Source organism: Branchiostoma lanceolatum, chromosome 2 (assembly GCF_035083965.1).
Source record: "Branchiostoma lanceolatum isolate klBraLanc5 chromosome 2, klBraLanc5.hap2, whole genome shotgun sequence".
In the NCBI taxonomy this organism is placed as follows: Eukaryota; Metazoa; Chordata; class Leptocardii; order Amphioxiformes; family Branchiostomatidae; genus Branchiostoma; species Branchiostoma lanceolatum.
Window position 1 is genome coordinate 4587667 of NC_089723.1, and position 22068 is coordinate 4609734.

General features: G+C 38.7%; 1 protein-coding gene across 1 annotated transcript in view; it reads left to right on the forward strand.

The window, feature by feature from the left end:
- The window catches only part of LOC136427212 (ubiquitin-like modifier-activating enzyme 6), a 63191-nt gene continuing 41123 nt past the window's right edge, over positions 1–22068 (forward strand). Inside the window, exons 1-30 of the mRNA XM_066415994.1 lie at positions 1–143; positions 1459–1606; positions 2086–2180; positions 2609–2637; positions 2800–2894; positions 3513–3624; positions 4062–4142; positions 4505–4627; positions 5507–5630; positions 6014–6123; positions 6477–6539; positions 6703–6779; positions 7220–7286; positions 8171–8314; positions 8946–9010; positions 9737–9815; positions 10089–10166; positions 10637–10714; positions 11026–11074; positions 11295–11324; positions 11933–12038; positions 12549–12654; positions 13070–13159; positions 13599–13679; positions 14583–14711; positions 14973–15024; positions 15623–15686; positions 16069–16138; positions 16266–16337; positions 17117–17234. Coding sequence (XP_066272091.1) covers positions 1572–1606; positions 2086–2180; positions 2609–2637; positions 2800–2894; positions 3513–3624; positions 4062–4142; positions 4505–4627; positions 5507–5630; positions 6014–6123; positions 6477–6539; positions 6703–6779; positions 7220–7286; positions 8171–8314; positions 8946–9010; positions 9737–9815; positions 10089–10166; positions 10637–10714; positions 11026–11074; positions 11295–11324; positions 11933–12038; positions 12549–12654; positions 13070–13159; positions 13599–13679; positions 14583–14711; positions 14973–15024; positions 15623–15686; positions 16069–16138; positions 16266–16337; positions 17117–17234 — 2422 coding nt within the window. The 5' untranslated portion in view covers positions 1–143; positions 1459–1571. The remainder of the gene's footprint in view (positions 144–1458; positions 1607–2085; positions 2181–2608; positions 2638–2799; positions 2895–3512; positions 3625–4061; positions 4143–4504; positions 4628–5506; positions 5631–6013; positions 6124–6476; positions 6540–6702; positions 6780–7219; positions 7287–8170; positions 8315–8945; positions 9011–9736; positions 9816–10088; positions 10167–10636; positions 10715–11025; positions 11075–11294; positions 11325–11932; positions 12039–12548; positions 12655–13069; positions 13160–13598; positions 13680–14582; positions 14712–14972; positions 15025–15622; positions 15687–16068; positions 16139–16265; positions 16338–17116; positions 17235–22068) is intronic.

A 22068-nucleotide genomic window follows, 5' to 3' on the forward strand; every position in this document is an offset into this window, starting at 1 on the left:
TGCCGCTAGGGTCTGTCTGGCAGACCGGTAGGAGGAGCGTGACGAACATCTTCTCGCCTTTCCTTACATCATCGTCTCAAAACTAGAAGATCTGCCTTGTCCTCAGAACACAGACGCTGCTGACAGTTAACTGTAGTCCTAAGGTAGGTCTCCGTTCTACAAAATGAAGTCAGAAACCATTTACTTTATCTGTGGGGAGGTTTTCGTGCATAGCAGTGGTGGGGGAGGGCGTCAGACATTGAAATATATAAGATGTTAGATATGTAGGTGTGCACTTTCACTGCTTTGATAAAGGTGTTAGCTATAGCTTTCTGTTTCTAATTTTACTAGGTGCAAACAGGCTTTCGAACTATGAACATCATATACAGCAGCTGGGCTTGCCATATGGAATTTTTTGGCACTCTCTTATAATTTTAGTAAAGCAGACTTTATTGCACCCTTATTAATCATAATTTCTTCCCTTCACCTGTCAGATATAACATCTACTAACATAATTTCACCAAGGGTTACATAATTCTGCCACCATGAAAAGATACGTCCAAAAAGATCTCCAACCCAATGTCCCCCAGTATAATGTACTACTAACTGTGCATACCTATTAGTAGGGGTGCTGTACTAGAGATCTCTCAAATACACTATTTTTCAAAGTGGCAGATTTATGTAACCTGGGGGATTAATGTTAATGGAGGTTATAATCAAGTATCGACCACAGTGAAAAGAGAAAAGAAAATTTAACAGAAAATCCACCTGGCTTCACAGTACGTATGAACAACTACTAGTACCGTTAAAACAGTTATGTATATGTATATGTAATACGCCAGTAACAAGCCACTAGACTGAAGCATATGTTGCTGATATATTCATACAGTTCACAAAGTACTTCAAGGATCCTCTTAGCTTGCCTTGACTTGTGTACTCAAGCCGTGTATTGCACTTGACATGTCCATGTGAAAGGTGTGTTATGCCGAGGAGGTTTTATATAGACTACCTTTCTATATAAAACCTCCTTGGTTATCCTGAAGGGTGCATTACGCTGAATGGCGGTTATGCTGGCTATACTGATACAGAAAGGCATCTGCATAAAGCTGTTTGTGAATGGATCACTCATATTCCATTAAAATGTCCTTGTCGGTTATGGCAAGGTGGAGCAAATAGCTCTCCAAAATTGCTACTTGTGAAAGTAACGGTTCCATAATGAGAATGCTCTTCCATGGATACTGTTCTATGAATATCAGTAGTAACCTCCATGTACTTACATAATCCTACACAAATATCTAGTTGGTGCACCTACAGTCAAAAATTAGGTGCACAGCTCCAATGTTGGGTGCACAAAAAAAGTGCACAGTCATGCACCCAGTATTTCGAGCCCTGGGTGTGTTGAGTGCACATTGTAGAATTGCAGTAACATGAACTTAAATCTTAAAGTCTGTCTTCACACAATTAATGTTTCTTCCCCAGATCCCAGATTTCTTGCTGCGCACCTTGTGAAATCCATCAACACGAGCTTCCCCAGTAAGCGGTGTAGGCTGAGCAGCCCCCTACCAGGATCGGACGGTACTGCAGATAGTGCAATGGACTCCATGGAGATAGACGATGCCTTGTACAGGTATGTGTCTGATTAGAACAAATTGAAGTCATAACAATAGCATACATATACACATAAGGTATCAAAGGGATGTCCCTGTGGCTCAACTGGTAACAACCTCACAATTGAGCTCCTGGTTCCGATCAGTTGGTAACTGGGAGACCCCGGTTCAAATCCTGGGAAGGGCCTTTCGGTTGGGGCTGCACCCATCCTTTGGAAGGGACGTAAAATGGGTGTTTGAGGAGGTGTCTCAAACACCTTTAAGGGGAAGGCTATATTAGTATATAGCAACCCTTCCCTGTAAAAATATACTCTTCTACAGAAACAGCAATGAAACTTGCTGCCCTACAATGTATGTGCCAGTAGGCACTAGAACGACATGCCTTTTACCAAGATTCATCTCCAAGTAGATATAAGGATCCAACTAGTCATTCTGTGTGTTTCACTTCTGTTTTTGCAACATTGATACTCATTTGATGTTCACTTTTTCCTATCTGCAGTCGACAGCGGTATGTGCTGGGAGACAGTGCCATGGTACGGATGGCACGGTCCTCTGTGTTCCTCAGTGGCATGGGAGGACTGGGGGTGGAAGTTGGTGAGTATAGGGCATCTAGCACATATGTCATGTATATGTCAGATAGAAACCGTGATCTGGTATACGTAGGATCGCCGATTCTACTTGTAGAGATCCTGATCAGAGTTTCTGTCAACATCTCTACCCGTAGAATCGCTGATTCTACTGGTTGGATCCTAGTCTCTACCCTGACATTCATGTATATATAAAGAAATATGTTTTCATACAGTATGTGATTTCATTGATTTAATATATTTTATACAGTTCAAAATGTAAATGTCTGTCCATTAAAAAGATTGGACAAAAGGTATGACAATATTTTGTGTATCTATGTCTCTGTACTCAATGTGTCTTTCTTGATTAGCTTCATGAACTTAATCTGAAACTTGACATTTTTCTTATCTGTTCCCAATGAACCATTCATGATTTTTTTTTCATTCACTTTGCAGCCAAGAACATTGTGCTGGCTGGAATCAAGGTAAGAAATGTTATAAACATTTTCAGAGTGACAATCTACAGGGTGTTGATCATTGGCAATGGCACATTTTAAAATTTCTATAGTATTGTCTTTTAGTTTAAGTACTATCTTTTTGCTGCTGCTCTCAAGGGTGTTTTCTAACAGTTTTGTGTCCTGTTCTAGAGCCTGACAGTCCATGACACCAAGACTGCCACAGTAGCAGATCTGGGAACACAGTTCTTTCTCAGGGAGGAGGATGTTAAAGAGGGGAAGAACAGGTCAGTATCTAACCTGTAATAGACGAATTTACACTTCCACAGACTACAAAAACTTCTTGTGCCACAAGAGATGATTACATGTACATCATTTCTGCCATGTTTGAATGCATTCATTGCATTCGAATGTGTGCACATTAATGCAAAGTTTGTTCTTTGAATGCATCAAATGTCTATGGCAATAATATAATCCCTCTGTGGTTCACGCAGTTTCTGTAGCCCTTGGAGTTGTGAACTTCTCTGTTACTCAAGGAGCTGTCCTGATATTTCAAAAGTTAAAAGAAAAAGTATATGTAATACTGTGATACTGATAGACAAGGCTTTTGACATAGGAGGTAAGAAAGACAAAAGTAGTAGTCCTAGTTGTAGTTTGAAAAAATATGTTAAACCTGTTCTCAGCAACCACTCAAGGGACTGAGGAAAATGGTTGCTGAGGACAGGGTGGGTTTTTAAAACTAGTTAAAACTATGTGAAATGGACAGGACTGTTATAAGGTGGTTGCCTATGCCCGGTGGTTGCTCTAGCAAGTTTGGTATGTAGCAAAAGTAATGTTTTTTTTAAAGGTTTCTTTTATGTGTGTTTTTTTCCAAACTGTTACATCTGGATATGCTGTATTTTCAGAGCTGAGGCCAGTGTGGGGAGACTGGCTGAGTTGAACCCGTATGTGACTGTGAAGGCCTCATCATCGCCACTGGGGGAGGACACGGACCTGTCTTTCCTCAAGGAATATCAGGTCAGAGGTCAAGTTCACCACATGCAAAGACGGGCCAGAAAGGGTTGGGGGAGGGGGGTGCTTGTGAACCATGCAAGAGGCTGTATTATTTTATCACAACAGTTGGTACAATTTTTCTTTCAACACTTGTGTGCAAATTGTTATATTTGGGCCTTTATGGCCATACCTAACCATAACAAATTAGAAAATGTTACATAATCTGATGTGCAATTGCTCTCTAGACAAGTCTGTGCTTACAGTGTATACTTGTGTCCTATGTTTCATGGAATGATTCTCTTTCAGTCAGTATTGACCATTGATAAATCCCAGTTCATGTAAGCCTCACTCATACACATGGTGCTTGTTCAATGCAATGATATTTTAGTGTATGTAGAGTGATGCACTTCTTGGAACATGGCAAAGAATGTTCTCATACATGTACCTCTTCTGTATTTCAGTGTGTTGTTCTGACGGAGGCCAGTCTGACCCTCCAGCTGAAGGTGAACTCCTTTTGTCGCACACAGGACCCTCCCATCAAGGTAACACACCGTCACTGTCACTGCCACTTATGTCCCAATGTTCTGTCTAGTCCAAGGCGTGCCATGAGTCTTCTGTGTAATGTTTAACCTTCTCCCTGCTGCCTAACTCCATAACCAATAGAGATTTGGAGCCAAACAGCCTCTTCAGTGTGCTAAGCTTAAACCATATTTGACATGGTTCATTTAAAGAAGAGTTAAGTTGAAATTTTATTGAGAGAAATTTGTACAATGCACCAAATTGTGCAGATCAGATTCATTGATGTATTTCTCTCTTTTTGCAGTTTTACATGAATTTGCTGATGTCTCAGAAAGGTTGTGTATGGGGAAATTTCAAATGCTTTTTTTCTATTTTATTTCCTCAGTTTGTGAGTGGGGATGTGTATGGGGTTTTCTGCTGCTGCTTCTGTGATTTTGGGGACGAGTTTGAGGTGTGCGATGCTACTGGGGAGGAGCCAAAGGAGGTTTTCATGGCCAAAGTGACCAAGGTAATGTGTACTTATGACTATAATTTTTATATAATGTTTCATCCCCAGAACTAGCCCTTTGTAACAGCCATGGGCTAGTTGGGCAGACCTACAAGTATAGCTGTATGCCTCATAGCCTCAGAGTTAAAATAGAAAGAGTTAGATTTGGACCCCTGATGCCTTTGAGTATTGCAGGTCGAGAACTTTTGTAGCTTTTTGGGGTCATTTCTTGCCTATCTTAAAGGAGTCCTAAAGTCCAGAGGGGGGAGTTATTTTTCAATGGATGGTAATTTTAGGAAGTAGAAATGAATATTTTTTACAGTATACGATAAAGTGCTCACTAGTCCCATGCGCATCCAAAGAATTCAGTATTCTACCAAATTCCCCAGGTGACCCTCAGCCTATGTGTTTTTTACAATGTGCCTGACGATGCCTGACAAAAGTTAGATTTTAAAAAGAATGTCAGGGTGGTTAAGAAAACTCTTCTTGCTATGTGTACTTTTATATCTTATTAACAATTGGCCTTCTTATTGTGCTTAACCACCCTCATTTACACCGAAAATATCCACGTTTAAAAATGTATGTTTACGCATAGGGAATACACTGGTAGGGTCTGCAGGGGTTTAGTGAGTATCATATTGTTTTAAAAAACACACCTTGTAAAATTTACCACAAGCAAAATTCTGTAAAAAGTCGGCTGATTATGTATTGATTGATACATAATCTAGTGGAAAATAACACCGCCTTCTGGAGTTTAGGACTCCTTTAAGATAAGAGCCAGAAAGCATTGTAGATGATGGGAGCATTTCTCCCAATCTTTTTTAGGGCTAGATTTATGGAAGATGGAAATGTATACAAACAAAATGAAATTAGAGTCTTTATGAAATTGAATATTTCCAGGCCGACCCCGGTGTGGTGACCTGTCTGGAGAACCGCATGCACGGGTTTGAGACGGGCGACGTGGTGACCTTCAAGGAGGTCATCGGAATGGACGCTCTCAACGGAACCAGTCACAAAATCAGTGGTAAGTGTAAAGGCAGGTCATTGTACTGTGAATGTATTTAAGTTTGCATGGATTTTATTTCGCAGTAGGGAGAAAATGGACTGGTCGCGGTAGTTTTAAGTACGCGTTTGAAACAATAGCAGCGCTACAGTCATAGGTGGGCAAAAAGTTTTGCAACAATTTTAACTTCGCGCTGAAGAGTTCATAAAACCACGGCGAACAGTTTTGCAGCCCATTTTTGTTGTTGAATCCATAACCTCCAATGGCAAGCTTACAAAAATACTTTTTTATCAATTTCATGGTAAAAATTTTTGTCCTGTAGACCCCCCTGGATCATTTACACAACGACAGTATAGCATGTATCAGTTTATAACTATAACTGTCTTTTTTCTAATTTGCCGCAGTGATATCCCCCTATGCCTTCTCCATCTGTGACACCACCAGTGAGAAGTTCCAACCTTACAAACATGGTGGTATGGCACGGCAGGTCAAGGAAACAACTCTGATGAACTTTGTAAGTACAGTTACAAAAAGCTCTGCAGTATTATAAATCTACAGAGTTGCAAGAAATCATTTTTTCACCTCTATTAATCATTTCATAGATTGAGTATCCAAATATCATCTTTTGATGTATTTTCTTAGTGTGCGGTAAAATTAGTGCTTGTGATTTACTTCATCACTTGTGTAATTAAGCAAATATATTTTCTCCATACTATACATGTTGTACATCATGCTGACAAATGATTCTTCCTTGTACTTTGGATTACAACTGAAGTTTGTACTTGTAGTGCATCTTTGAACTTTTTTTTTTATATGTATTGTCCACATCAGAGGAACACTTAATAGGTCTTTTCTTTTTGCAATCAGGAGTCCCTTGAGAAACAGCTGACCAGTCCTAACCTCCTGACAGTAGACTTTGCCAAGATGCAGGTAATTGCACTTTGCTATAATAAGAACACTACCGTTTTATGCAAAATGGGTATACTGTACAATGTTCGGGATGAATTGATTAATGATGCTCCTTACATCAATATTGTTCACTCATTTAGCAATTAAAAGACTAATCCATGTTTTGTTATGATGTGTACCCCAGGCCCCCTCCACCATACACCTGGGGATGTGGGCCTTGCACAAGTTTCAGGAGGAACACAGCAGACTTCCTAAACCTGGGTAAGACTTACTTACATGTGCTTTCTAGATTCAGATTCAGCTTTAATACTTATAAGGCATGTGACATTGATAGAAATATACACATAAACATTGATCACACTTAACTAGAATACATGATGACATAAGAGCTTAACACTGATTGGTTAAGATGTAGCAATGGCAGGGAGACATTAATGCATACTTGTCTTGTCTTGTCAAGCTATAGTATGTATATGTGTGTATTTCTGTCACAAGCTTGTGGGTCCTATGAGCAGTACTAAATGTAGATATAATCTTTAGAACAGTGTACTTTTCATGGAAATGAAGGCAGTTCAGCAAACAGCAACTTTCCTAGTCCAAGTCTTGCTCTATTGCAGAGATTTTATATTGAAACAAAGACATGGTTATAGTTAGATAATGTCTAGGTTTGTAGATTTTTACAGTTTTTTTTCATTCCTTAGAAACTCAGAAGATGCTGCCAAACTGTTGGAGCTTGTCCAATCACTGAACAGCAAGATGCAAGAAAAGGTGGGTGAATTGTCATAATTATACAGAGGAGAAACCTACCCTATACCTTGTGGTAAATGCAGATCTGAAAAGACACTTGAAATGTCTCGCACAATTTTTACAGTTCAAATGGGTATGTAAAACCCGTGATATATGTATCTGAATGTTTTAGGAAACAAAATGACCTGTACATGATTTGAACTGTACTTTTTTTGACAAATCATAATGATGGCTTCTATTGTACACGTGCTTATGCGCTAAAATTTGGAAAAAGTAGTCAAGCTCTAGGTGACGAGTATTAGATATTAGATAAGACACAACAGAATTTGTACCTCTTCCATCAGTGTTGTTTCTATTGTACTATTTCCCTAGGTTGAGGTGGACAGCAAGCTGCTGATGTGGCTGTCCTACACAGCACAGGGCTGTTTCGCCCCCCTGACAGATGCTATGTTCACTTGTATATGTAATGTTGTATTGTATTGTACTGTTTCCCCAGGTTGAGGTGGACAGCAAACTGCTGACATGGCTGTCCTACACAGCGCACGGCTGTTTTGCCCCCCTGACAGCTGACATGTTCACTTGTACATGTAATGTTCTATTGTATTGTATTGTACTATTTCCCTAGGTTGAAGTGGACAGCAAGCTGCTGACATGGCTGTCCTACACAACACACGGCTGTTTCGCCCACCTGAGTGACAGCTGACATCTTCACTTGTACATGTAATGTTGTATTGTATTGTATTGTACTATTTTCCTAGGTTGAAGTGGACAGCAAGCTGATGACGTGGCTGTCCTACACAACACACGGCTGTTTCGCCCACCTGACACAAGAAAATGTCTTGTTGTCTAGTAATAGAATTTGTACCTGTACCTTCAATGTTGTTTCTATTGTATTGTTTCCCCAGGTTGAGGTGGACAGCAAGCTGCTGACGTGGCTGTCCTACACAGCACGGGGCTGTTTCGCCCCCCTGACAGCGGCTATGGGCGGGATCCTGGCACAGGAGGTGCTGAAGGCTCTAACCGGCAAATTTACACCTCTTAAACAATGGGTAAACACCTAGCTCTCACTACATGTATATTGTAGTAGAATAATCCAAATACAGTCAATCCCATACAAGTGGGATACACTGTACTACATGTAGGTCTATCTTAATGTTATTTTGAAATTGTACGTAATTTGTAATATATACCATGAGGCCTCAAACCAGCGGAATCTTACGGGTTTGCGTAAAGATTAAGACCTATCCTTAAATGAAAAAATGTTGTTTATATTGATTCGCATGTTTCTATTAATGCTTTTTAGGATTCTTTATATCTAAGTGTGATTCTTTATAACAATGTGTGACAATGTTATCTGTTGACAAAGCTGTACAATTTAGCCCTTTGGGCTACCAACAGTTTTTACCCGCCTTGTGTGTGTGGAAATAAACCAGTCTACTACTACTACTACCTAGTGGCCACCTCTACATTTGGACCACCTGGCCAATACGAACACTTCTGGTGATCCCTTAGATAATTTTCCCCATTGAGTGGTCTTCTTGCATAGTTTTGACTAGACACCATAGTTGTCAATGCACCAATTGCAATACTTTCATGGTCAACATCTGCTTGCAAAGGTATGGTGAACTGTTCTTACAAAATTCTGCTGCTTCTATATTAATTTCGGTTTGTTTTCTGCAGCTCTACATGGATTCAGTAGAAGTCTGTCAAGACTTGGAGTCAAAGTTAGAAAGTCTACAGCCAAAGTAAGTTTATCTTGATTCTGGTTTCCTATTTACATTGATGATATTGTGCCTGGTGCTGAATGACACTCACACGGACACTATTGTCCATGGCCTTGGTGCTGAATGAAACTTACATGTACACTGACAAAGCCATCCCTTCCTCTGAAGCTGTATGGCATTTATACTGACACTGTTGTCCCTGGTGCTGAATGACATTCACACTGACAATACCATCCCTGTCCCTGGTGATGAGTGACATTCACACTAACACTGTCATCCCTGTCCCTGGTGCTGAATGACATTCACACTTATTCCAGCAATGCTGTCCCTGGTGCTGAATGATATTCACACTGATGCTGCCATCCCTGTCCCTGGTGCTGAATGACATTCACACTGACATGACCCTGGTACTGAGAACTGAAAGACATTCACACTCACACTGTTGTCCCTGTCCCTGGTGCTGAATGAAATTCACACTGTTCCTATCCTTGGTGCTGAATGACATCCACACTGACACTGCCATCCTTGTCCCTGGTGCTGAATGACATTCACACTAACACTGTTGACTTGACTTGGCACTGTTGTCTCTGTCCCTGGTGCTGAAAAACTTTCTCAAGACAAATACTCCATGGATTGAAATTGTAAACCACCAGAGAGCCCAAATGTGGTCAGAATGAATCCTTCGAAAAATAAGGAAAATATCTTCCATGTGAAAATGATAACTGACACTTCTTAAATCTGTTTCAGGGGTGACTGTAATGATGCCCTGAGGATGTGTATAGGGGAGGAACTACTTAAGAAGCTAGCTAGTGTTAAGTTGTTCATGGTGAGACAAAATTTCTTTACGTACATTTTTGTGCAGAAATTTTATTACTCATATGTTAATACAGAAAACAATTACGTACAATGATACTGTAAAATTATATTTTGCTTGTGAAAAGGCTTATGTAGCTCTACAGCTAGATCTATAAGGCCAAATTTTCTTAACTTTTCTCTCAATGTTTGGGTAGGGAAATAACTCATTGTGTGATTTGGTATTTTGTAGATTTCCCGCTGAAAGACAAGAGCAGTAAAAGCTATGTGTGTTTTCTGTTTGCAGGTTGGGTGTGGTGCAATAGGCTGTGAGATGCTAAAGAACTATGCCCTGATGGGGATAGCTTCAGCAGCAGATGGGATGGTAAAATTCACATTCTCTTCTCTTTAACTGTAAAAGCAGACTTCACAACACACATATATTGTGTTCGTCAGCTGAATGACAGTAAATGTTAATGTTGCAACAGACTTTTAATTTGTAATCTTAGATCTAGTTATATACTGTAACGAATAAGACTATTTATCAAATTTTTAATTTGTAATGTTTTGTAAAGTTTTGATAAGATTATGTACGACGTATTGTGAACAAAGGCCGCAATTCAGCACCTGTGCTGCGAGTTTTTTTATATTGAATAAACCATTTCTCTCTGACTCTCTCTCTCATATTCATTGATATTGATTGATTGATTGATTTGTAAATTTATAAAGGGTATGAACATGTAGAAAGTATCTATTGTGTCATGGTAACCAAATAGCAGTAAGTAGCGGTCCCGTAAATGGCTCTACCATTCTTCACTACAGATAACCTTCATGTATGTCTATTCGTGTTTCCAGATCACCATTACTGACAATGACTTGATTGAAAAGTCCAACTTGAACAGACAGTTTCTCTTCAGACCACACCATATACGGGTAAGTGAAATAGGAAGACCTAAGTAAGGATTACTAAAGCAAATGTCGTCTTTTAGGGTTTGTATGAATAAGACAAATATGACAATTCAGAGCAAAAAGTGTGATTAAACATTATCTTAAGTAAGAACTTGTTCCATTGTTGAAGGTTAGACATCCAGGTAATAAGACACGCCAAATAGCACTTATTCAAGCAAGTGGATATGATTTTTGAAAAGAACTTGTTTGATATCCATCATGAGATCTGGAATATGCATTTGTTTGTTTGCCATCCAATAAAATTGTTTTTCTTTCCTTGTTTGTATTTCCTGCAGCAACCCAAGAGCACCACAGCTGCAGCGTCTGCTTTAGAGATTAACTCAGGTGAGCTTTGGTCTCTCTAGGAGTAGTCTTGTTAGTCATCCTGAATAATGTGTTAAATCACAACCTTGAATAAATGAGCACTATTAGAGGAAACTGTGGCATCTGTTATATTACACAATTATTGATGTCATCATACATTATTATTTGTTCAATGTGCACAATTCATTGTGATGCCATAGGAAACAATTTCATGAGTCTGTTCCTGTCTTTCTGTTTACAGATCTACACATTGATCCACATCAACATAAAGGTAAGAAAGATAGCCTTCAAAAGGTTTAATGTATTAGTCATGAATGGTTCATGAAATAGGACTTTGATAATCTTTGTGTGATGATTTTTCGCAAAATATTTGATGGGTCACATTGAATAATCTATATGTATGAATGAATGAATGAATGAATGAATGAATGAATGAATGAATGAAAGGAAAGGAATGAAAACTTTATTACCGTGTCTTGCGCCATTTTGAGCCCAGCCCGTGCGGGCTTATAAGACACTATATACGTTACATTAATTGCATAAACAAAAGATCAGGAGTACAGAGATGAACATAAACCGCTAAAAGCAGAATATGCACAGGGTGGAATAAATAAATAAATATATTACATACAAAAGGTGGATGAATTAAGTATCAACTCAAGGTTGGATAATGTAAATTAACAGGAATTTCGCAAACAGGAGCATATGTACATAAATGTGTAAATCAAATAACATATATATGTGTGCATTGTTAAACTGAATTTGTGGAACAAACAAAATGAAATTTTTTATCCCAGATGAAGTAATATTTGTTAATTTATAACGTCATTGATTCATAGTTTAAGTTCTCTAGATGATTTTTGTTTTTCTTCCACCCAGTATGTCCTGACACAGAGGAGAAAGTGTACAACGATACGTTCTTTGAGAGCCAGGACCTGTGTGTGAATGCTCTGGATAATGTGGAGGCAAGAAGATACATGGACAGGTATGAGCCTCACAATTTGATTAAACCAAATACTTTCTTTTTTTAGTAAAACACCCCTAAGAATAAAAAAAGGAGATTGTGACTGATCATGAAAATTGTAGTGAATAATTAAAACAAAGAGAGCAGTTCTGATGATGAAAAATGTATAGCTGTACTGCAAAGTGAAGGAGTAAAAGAACACTTTTGGGAGCTTTGAAAAGTGGATTGAGGCACATGTTCGAAATAAGATTTGTACTTTTTGATTGGTTCTTTAAAACACAGTGTTTACACTTGGTTGCAGTTACATGACATTGTATAATGCAGTCAACTCTGGCATAAGTTTTATGTTCTTATCTTGCATTCATGTTAACCTGCTCACTCTTGTTTTGATAATATCACAATGTATGATTACTGCATCGAACAAGTGCTATTCAAGGCTTCGTGAGTTGAACCTAACTAGTACCATCCTACATGTGCTTCATGAAAACATCCTACTTCACACTGTTGTCATCCCTGTCTTTGTTCCGCCAGTCGATGTGTGAGTAACCAGCGAGCTCTACTGGAGTCAGGCACCATGGGACCAAAGGGCCATGTACAGACCATCGTACCTCATCTCACAGAGTCCTACGGCAGCCAGGTAATGCTTGGAGAAAAGTTTCTATTTCATTTAAAGATCTTGGACTTTGAAATTTTCCTCAGGACAAATACTTGAAGATATATGCAATACTGTTTAAGAAAAACTTTGTTGTGTTAAAAAGCCATTGTACTATGATTATAAGACCCCCTCAATTCTGTTTCCAAGTATCTAAACATCATCTGAAAGATCTAACTATCTTTACAAAATCATAACTTTTCAGTGTGTAAAGTTTTTAACTTTAAGCGGCATGAAACCTGCAATCAAGAAACTAATCTGATCAAGTCCCTGATAGACAAGAGTAAAGCTTGCTACAGATTCATAGATAAGATAAGATGTAGATGTGATGAAATGGTAATTGCAGTTGTCCATGTTACTAGTCTTAAGATGTATTTACATTATACAATGTTCTTTCCAGAGAGACCCAGTTGACCATGATGTCCCTTACTGCACCCTGAAATCGTTCCCTGCAGTTATAGAACACACCATCCAGTGGGCCAGGGACAAGGTAACACACAGCTCAGAAATCTAGCCTAATACATGCACCAAAACTAAGACTCCCTAATGGGAAAAAATGGTAGTGCACTGTATTTAATGTTGTAAGATACCATTAAAGGAAAAATGTTCATTGTATGATTGGTGATTTTATTCTGTAGTGGGGAGAAAATGGAGTGACAGCGGTAGGTTTAAGTTCATGGTTGAAACAAAAAGGTAGGCAGGCAGAAGGAAAACAAAAGTTTTGAAGTTCACAGTGAAACACAAAAACAGCAAACATTTCTGCTTTAACTGTATCTAACACTCATAACATTTGCAAGGTAGCACCTTGTCACAAACTAGGTAGGTCCTTTGTGAAAATCATAGGTACATGTATTTTTGAATTTATGGAAATTGTTTAGATTGAATGATTATTTAACAAGTTAATGACTTGTGGTTGAATCCTTTTACAGTTTGAAAGTATATACAGTCAGAAGCCATCATTATACAACAAGTTCTGGTCAACCAATGGCACTCCAGCAGAAATCTTGCAGGTAAGGAAGGACTTTTTCTTGAAGTTTCATTTTTCCTTGATTTTCAATTTAGATGTTGTACAGGCCTAGTCATCTTTAAATAAAAGAAACATGAAATATTTTGTGCACACTGTGAGCTTGAATTTAAAGTGGCCTGTATGCCCATTTTATGTAGAGTGTAATCAAGCATTTTTAACCTTCTCCCTGCTGCCTAACTCTGCAACCAATTGGGAATTGGGTGCCAAATGGCTACTTTGGTGTGTTTAAGGTTAATTCCATGTAGTCTGCAGCCAGACTGCTAAATTTAACGTTGAGCATCATCAATGTTTTTTTTTTTAGAAAGCAGTCATCCTCAATTGAGGTGAAGCATGATGCTTTTTCAAGTAGCTAGTGGTAGTGCAATGCGGCTTCGCTACGGCTTGCGTTTTTGGCCAAGCACACCGGGTCACCCCTACTCTTCTCAATAAGTGTGTTGGATTCTTTTATGTGCAGAGGTTTGACGCTTGAGGCTGATAGTACATAGAATGTAATTGGTGCCCAAATTTAGCGTAAAGAGAAACCAATCTGCTTGAATTTAACGTAATATGTAGCCCCTGCCTTTAGGAATCTAGCAAAAAGTGTTCACAGTAGCCTTCCACGTAGGCCCCCTTAGAGTCAGTGTTAAGTGGGGGAGTCACCATCTCAAATTTCAAACACTTACACAAGGACAGATACATACTTCATATTTTCCCCATACCATTCCCCAGTGGATCACCAGCTTGGCACGGTTGTGACGGCTCCCACCGTTGAGTCGTTCCGTGCCAGGCTGGAGGCCTGCCCGCCTTTGCCTGGGACCTCCTCCCCACCTACTTTGGCCCTCGTGGGGTCATCTGGGGGCAACCAAGATGATGATGATGATGATTAAGTGAGTCTGTATTGTTTCAGACCCTGAAGGGAGGAGCCCAGTTAGACGGAGCAGTGCAGTCTGTAAAACTGCTGAAGAACAGGCCATACAGATGGGCAGACTGTGTCGCTCTGGCGAGAATCAAGTTTGAAAAATATTTTAATCACAAGGTACGAATCTCAGTCTTTTCACATGTATTTGATGGTCATAATTCACTGCATAACTTCAGTTTCTCTTTTCCAAAGATTTTTAAAGAATGAAATTAAAATATGCGTCATGCCTAGAATGTTTTGTTTACTTATGTATAATGTATGTAATGTATTGTCCTTAAATGTTACACTAAATGTAGATGCTCCATCATTTGGCCTTCAGGGTAAATTTCTTTAAGAAGGCCCTTGAAGATGTCTAAAGATCTTTTTTTCCCTTTTTAGGCAAAGCAACTTCTCCACACATTCCCACTGGACACAGCCATGAAGGACGGAAGTGAGTTGAATTTTGTCTTTCTTCCACATCTTCCACAACTACAATATCAACATGTACAGATTCAGAGTGTGATTTAATGATGAAACTCATGTAGACATTGTGTCACCTGTAGAAGTTGTTGATACTTGATTGATTCTTGATGTATATATTACAATGTTGATTCATGTAAATAGGAAATGGTATAACCTGCATCTGGCATAACACATTATCTTTGTACATCCTAAGCCCAGCAGTAGGGTTTGGGTTGGCGTTAGGAAGGGCATCCAGCTGTAAAAACTCTTGCTACAAAAAAGGACTTGCACTTGATGAGGAGTTCTGGGGCTTTCCCATCCATGTGCAAGCACGTCTAACCCCCAGATGATGGGGAACAAAAGACGTTAAATTGGATAGAGAGAGACAGAGAGAGATACATGTAGCTGTGGCTGGCTATATCACGCATAACAACTTGTCATGATCTATCATTCATAAGTACACTATGATAGACTGTATAGCCTGGCAGTACTGTTCATACAATCATAATGATGCTCAATGCACATGGTAAATTTGTCTGTGAAATATACATCGCAATGTACATACCAGAATGTCTTCCGTGTTGTAGCCCTTTTCTGGCAGTCCCCCAAACGACCACCCAAGCCTGTTGATTTCGACCCTGAGGATGAAGTGTGAGTACAAGTTTATACTGACTCTTCTAAAGGTCTTCTGTAGGGACCTGCATAACCCTTAAGTTGTTAATGAATTTGAACCTAAGAGGAAGCTAAGTCAAAACATGTTCGTTTGACTGTCCCTTTGCTTTATCATACCCCAAAATAGTTTAGGCATTTACCAGTTGCTTTTTCTTTTTGGATAAAATTTCTCTGATTGAAGAAATACCTTTCGGCATCAGTCTCTGTTTATGTTTGTACAGTTGATTAAGACTTATATGAATTGCTTGGTAGGAGTTTGTAAAGAAGATAGTATTGTACAATGTCATGTATCTACTGATTGACAATGTTATTTCAGGTTTACCTTACATGTTTTAACTGTACTTGCTTTCTTCTCCTGCAGACACCTTTTGTTTGTCATGAGCTGCTCTCGGCTGCTGGCTGGGCTGTGCAATATTCCAGTCACAGATGAGGTTAGTTTCTTCTTCTAATTCAATCTTTTAATGTTGCTAATCACAAAACTGTCTTACAAGTCCTTTCCACCATTCCATGTATATGTACATTTATGTGCTAAGTATTTTGTATTGTTTTATTTCCTAGGACTTGACCAACGCTGCCCTACTAGAACTCTTGTCCACCATTAAAGTACCAGAGTTCAGACCAAAATCAAAGGTACATAACAGACTTCTACTTCAATCAGCTTCCATATTTTTACTTTAGATTAATTAGTTTTTTCAGTGTATACATACATGTATATAAGAGAGATAGATTATAAAAAGAAACAGTACAGGGAAAAAACATGAAAGTAGCTGTTGAGGTTAAAGAAGGTGATAATACTTTCCTTTTGAATTCATATTTTTTTCATCCTTCTTAAGTTCATGTCTCCTTAAACTATGTAGAAACATGGCTATTCATATATAGTAGATTTGGTCTAGTACTATTGCAGTAGTTAATGTTGGAAAACAAATATTTAGTAGATGTAGATACAGCCTGTGTGTTTTTGTTGTTTAAGTCTAAGCAAGTCTAGGGCACACCAATAATGGATTTTCCAATCAAGTATCTCGGAAAAAAAACAAGCATGTCAAAAATAAGCTAAGCCTCCTTTGCACTTTAGGCTGCAGAAAAATGTAGACCACTCAAACTATGTACAAAAGCTCTATTCAGAGTAAATGCTCTTCTCTTGAAGTCGTTGCCAGTTGTTGACTATTTGGAAACAACAATACCTTGTTTGTGATGGCTGCAGAGAAATGTTTACTACTTAAATAGGTATCTGTTGTAGACGATATAGAGACTGACAAGTCAAGTCAAGTCAGCGAAGAAGCCAAATGTGTGTCAAAAACGAACACTGACTGTTCACTGAATTGTTAACCATTTGTTCTAGACAATAGAGACTGAAGAGTCAGTGAAGAAGCCTCCAGTGGGTAGTTAACAGTTTATACTATTTGTTGTAGACAATAGAGACTGATGAGTCAGCGAAGAAGCCAGACCAGGATGAGTTCTCCGGAGACGAGGTGGAGAGAAGCATCCACAACCTGGGGCAGCTCCTCAAGGAGAGGGACCTCAACTCGAGTGAGTCTGCTTTCCTATTAAACATTGTCTTAGAACGAAGCTCAGCTGTATACAGTATGTAGCAGAACTGATCAAGCTTAGGCCTGCATGTACATGTAGTTTACTAGCATCCACAACCTGAAGAGACACCTCAACTCTAGTCCGTCCTTATTCCTTTTAAGCATTGCCTTAGAATGAAGCTCAGCCATTTACAACGTATGTAGCTGAACTGATGAAGCTTAGGCCTGCATGTACATGTAATTTGATAGCATTCACAACCTGGAGAAGCTCCTCAAGTAGAGGGACCTCAACTCGAGTGAGTCTGCTTTCCTATTAAGCCTTGCATTAGAATGAAGCTCAGCCATATATGAAGCTTAGGCCTGTATGTACATGTAGTTTACTAGCATCCATAATCTGGGGCAGCTTCTCAAGGAGAGGGACCTCAACTCTAGTCAGTCCTCATTCCTTTAGATGTATTGCCTTAGAATGAAACTAAATCTTAGAACCACACATGTAGCTGAACTGATCGAGGTAGGCCTACATCTGTATCTGTATAGCCGATATAACCACCCTTGGCGTAATACCCCAGCTTCTGTATCTGTATAACACTGGTATAACCACCCTTCGGCATAACACCAGCTTCTGTATCTACATGTATGTAGCCGATATAACTGCCCTTCGGCGTAACACAGGCCAGCTTCTGTATCTGTATACCCGGTATAACCGCCCTTCGGCGTAACACACCAGCTTCTGTGTCTGTATACCCGGTATAACCGTCCTTCGGCGTAACACACCAGCGCACATAAACTTAGGATTCTTTACTTTTTCCTACATCTTGTATGTTATGGGCAGTTAGAACCTGTAAAACAAACATCACAGGAAAATGTTTGAAATCACTAAGCAATCTGAGCCAAACCTCATAGATAGATGGCTGCACCTGTGGTGGTAACTAATATTAGCCTATTTTCCCCATTGACAAAGAAATTAATAACTGCAAACTGTCTTGTTTGCCATTACATGCAAGTCAACTCAATGTTTCATTTTGTTTTGACCAAAAAACGAAGTACTGTAAATCTATTTAATGTTGCGGTGCGGTTAATTGGTAATTTCAGTGGTTTGGGGAAAAGTGAGTATTCACTGTTTTCAATTTGACAGTGGGAAAAAACATTACTGTCAAAAATGTTGAATTAGTGATTACATATTCGCAATTATGAAACTTTAGCCGTTGACTATTATAATGATAGTATATAGTGACCGTTAAAGTAGTGTATGGGAACAAGCAAGCTGTGTTTAAATCAATGGCTGTATCCAGAAAAATTAGTCTCACACACACATTCACAACATGGAGAAGGAATCCCTTTGATACCCCTCCCCTGTCCTACATGTATGCCAGGTATTTCCTCTCAAGGACTTAGACCTTGGATATAAAAGAGATGCCGCTGGGAAGTGGTATGATTAATTTCTAGACGTTTTGCCAAAGTGTTGAATATTATGAATGATCATTATATAAAGCTAAATTGAAAGGTCATTGAACCATGAATCGTACCGCCCTTTCTGTAAACCAGTACAAGTCAGGTATATGATATCATTATACCAACAATGTTTTTGAAAATATTATCTAATACTAGTAGAAGACACATTATTGCATTTTTCATAATTTTTCAACAAAAAAGAAATTCATGGTTCATAATGAGTACAGTATGTCATAGAGCATGTGCCAATTTGAAAGTTCTTTTTTTAGTAAGATTGTCCATGGTCAGCCCTTCTCAAAATGGGAATTTTATGTCTTACTAATAAGTAAGGCCACACCACTTTAATTTGTTGCTTTTCATATTGTAATTCTTGATTTGTTAACGGTAACTTAATGTTAGCTACTTTAACGGTCACTAGTCAACCGCTAAAATTTCATCATTGCAAATAGTTGATTACTAACATTTGAGACAGCGATGTTTGTTCCCACCGTTAAGATTTAATGCTGTGAACTACTAGTACTCCCTTTCCCCCAACCACTAAAATTAACAAATGTATGCCTTCGTGCACTAAACTTTATAAAATTCATGTTTTTCCCCCTGCCCTCTGCTTTTATCATGCTGGCTTGATATATTTTCACCCAAAAGAGAAGAAAAAAACTAACTTAAAGGTACCCCCTCTCACAAATTTGTCTTAAGACAGACAGACAGACCCAAAACAATATCTCCTTTTTTCATGGAGATGATAAAGTATTAAAATAGTATTATGATACATTTTATTAAACAAAACTCAGGTGTTACATGAAAACATGTTAACACATGGGCCAATCCTATTTAAAAAATTATTTGGAAATGCGGTGCAGCCCAGATTCCGACCGTCAGAAACATGCAATGTATAAAATGTATATGTAAGCAGCTCTAATAAGATAATTTGTTTTTACATTTTTATCTATTTTATTGCATTTTTCATAATTTTCCCCAAAAAAATTCATGGTTCATATTAAATGATATTGGTACAGTATGAGCTGAGTGTATGCCAATGTTCTTATTTAGTAAGATTGTCCATAGCCAGCCCTTCTCAAAATGGGAAATTCATGTACGAGTGATGCCACACCACTTTTGATTAACGTATAGCTTTGCACATTTCGAAAATAAATATTATGCTTAACAGTTACTGGAAAACGTGACAAATTTAAAACAAATCCTTAAAGTTCCTGTCATAAACGAAGTTATACTGTGTACATAGTAATTGAGTCCTATTGTACGAAACACTGGAATTATAGATCATGCAAATTAAGTCTCAATTTGCATGATTTGTATCTCATTGTGTATTATTTTATATACCTCTGTCTACATGTACATGTAAGCTACCTGCATACCGAATATCATGGAAATCTATTATTCCTTAGTTCAGTTATCCTCAGAGTCCTTGGAAGATTTTAATGCCCCTGCAGTTCCTGGGTAAGCTGTTAGGGTGCCCAATCCTACCCCACTTCTTCCTTCAATACATCACAAGCTACATGTATCTGCCAAGACCAAAGCACATCCAGGCCAAAAGATAATAAAAAACTAGGGAACCCCCCCTCCCGGCCGTCCCACGAACGCAAAGACACACACGCACGCGCACACACAGACAGACAGACACACCCAAAACATTATCAGATCTCCATTTTTCGTGAAGATGATATTAGGTACAAAATGTTACATTGTACATACAAAAACATGTGTTACAGGAAAACATGTTTAACACATGGGCCAATCCCATTAAGAAAATTCTAGGGCAAGCGGCTCAGACCCCGACAGTAGGAAAAATGCAATGTATAAAATGTTTAATGAATGAAGACGTCATATGTTGGGCTAGTCAATAAGGCCCGATTATACATCTTACAGTGACGGACAAATCGGTACGATGGCGCGAAACACGGCACTTCCCTACTTCCTGGTTTTAGATCTACTTTTCTTGTCCACGGCAGCGCTAGCATTACGGTGTCCTGATAGCTGTCACTCCTCCATAATTGTATGGCCACAAAAAAGGCAAGTCGTCTGCCGCTGTCCAGATGAGAAAAGGGAGGGGTCACCCTGCAGCTGGGTTGGGTACGGAGGAACATACAGCTTCCCCGTATGTCTCGACGCTATTCCAACCGACTTCGACAAAGCCACGGTGTCAATTTTCATCAAGCATCTGCGTTCTTCTACGATTCCGGAGCGGGCTTTCCCGAACAGCCCTGAAGTGACGACCCTTACCATCCAAGAGTCAAACGTATCCACGGTGCGGCCGGGGGCTTTCCGAGGGCTCCCATTGGTGGAAAGGTTTCACCTTGCTGACAACCGTATCTCCAGTCTTGGTACGTTGAAAAATCATGCTTTTATATACTTTTAGGGCTCCTGATATCATTATAAGCTACATGTACACACATGTAACATAACTTGTACATGTATAGCATCATCCTCTTGTGATTATTGTGTTTTTGGTGTTTCTTATCTCCATTTTGACAATCAACACTTTTAATCTAGAAATATTTGTCGTCATGTAATGTTTTGCGTTCTTTCCAGTGAGCTTATCACACTACAAACATGTCCTTTGCTTTTCTTCTGTAAATGCAAATTTAAAGTGTTTATGACACCAAAATACAACATGATTTTCTTATTATCTGTAATAGGAATATCATTGAATGAATACAAATGTTTAAAACAAATATACACATTCTTCTGATGTTATTTAACATGGAACCATAAGAAACAATACTTCCAGCTTTTGATTTTTCTCTGATCTTCTCACAGTGACTTCACTCTGCCGATAACGACTCACAATGAACACGGCAGCCGGTTCGTAACCTTACACCACGGCTTGTGAAAAACATCATTTGATGAGCAAACAGCACTCAATTATCGTGATTACATTAAATTAAAAGACATTTAGAACATTTAGTTTGTTTGCTTCTCAAAAGAACCTTCTTTCCATGCCATAGTGCAAAGTTCCAAACCGGCTGCCATGCTCAATGTGACGTCATCAGGAGAGTAAAATCACTGATGAATGTAATTATCCGAAGGGAATAATCAAAAGCTGGAAGTATGACATTTTGATGTTCAATGTCCTCTGAAGGGTGTTTGTTTTATGCAAATGTCTATGTTATGAGACATATAATTGTTTCGTTATGGTTTATGTAATTTCAGGAAATTTTTTATTTTGTAATTGGTGTCTTATATACTTTAAAAAAATGCAAATGCATAACCAACTTGCGCATCTTACAGTTTTATTAAATCTCTGCAACATATTCAATTGACATTATTCTGTTTGCTTTGTTTATCCTCAGAACCCGACACCTTCCTTGGGCTTGAGAAGTTAAGATACTTGTCCCTTGAAAGGAACGCCATTTCCATCATAA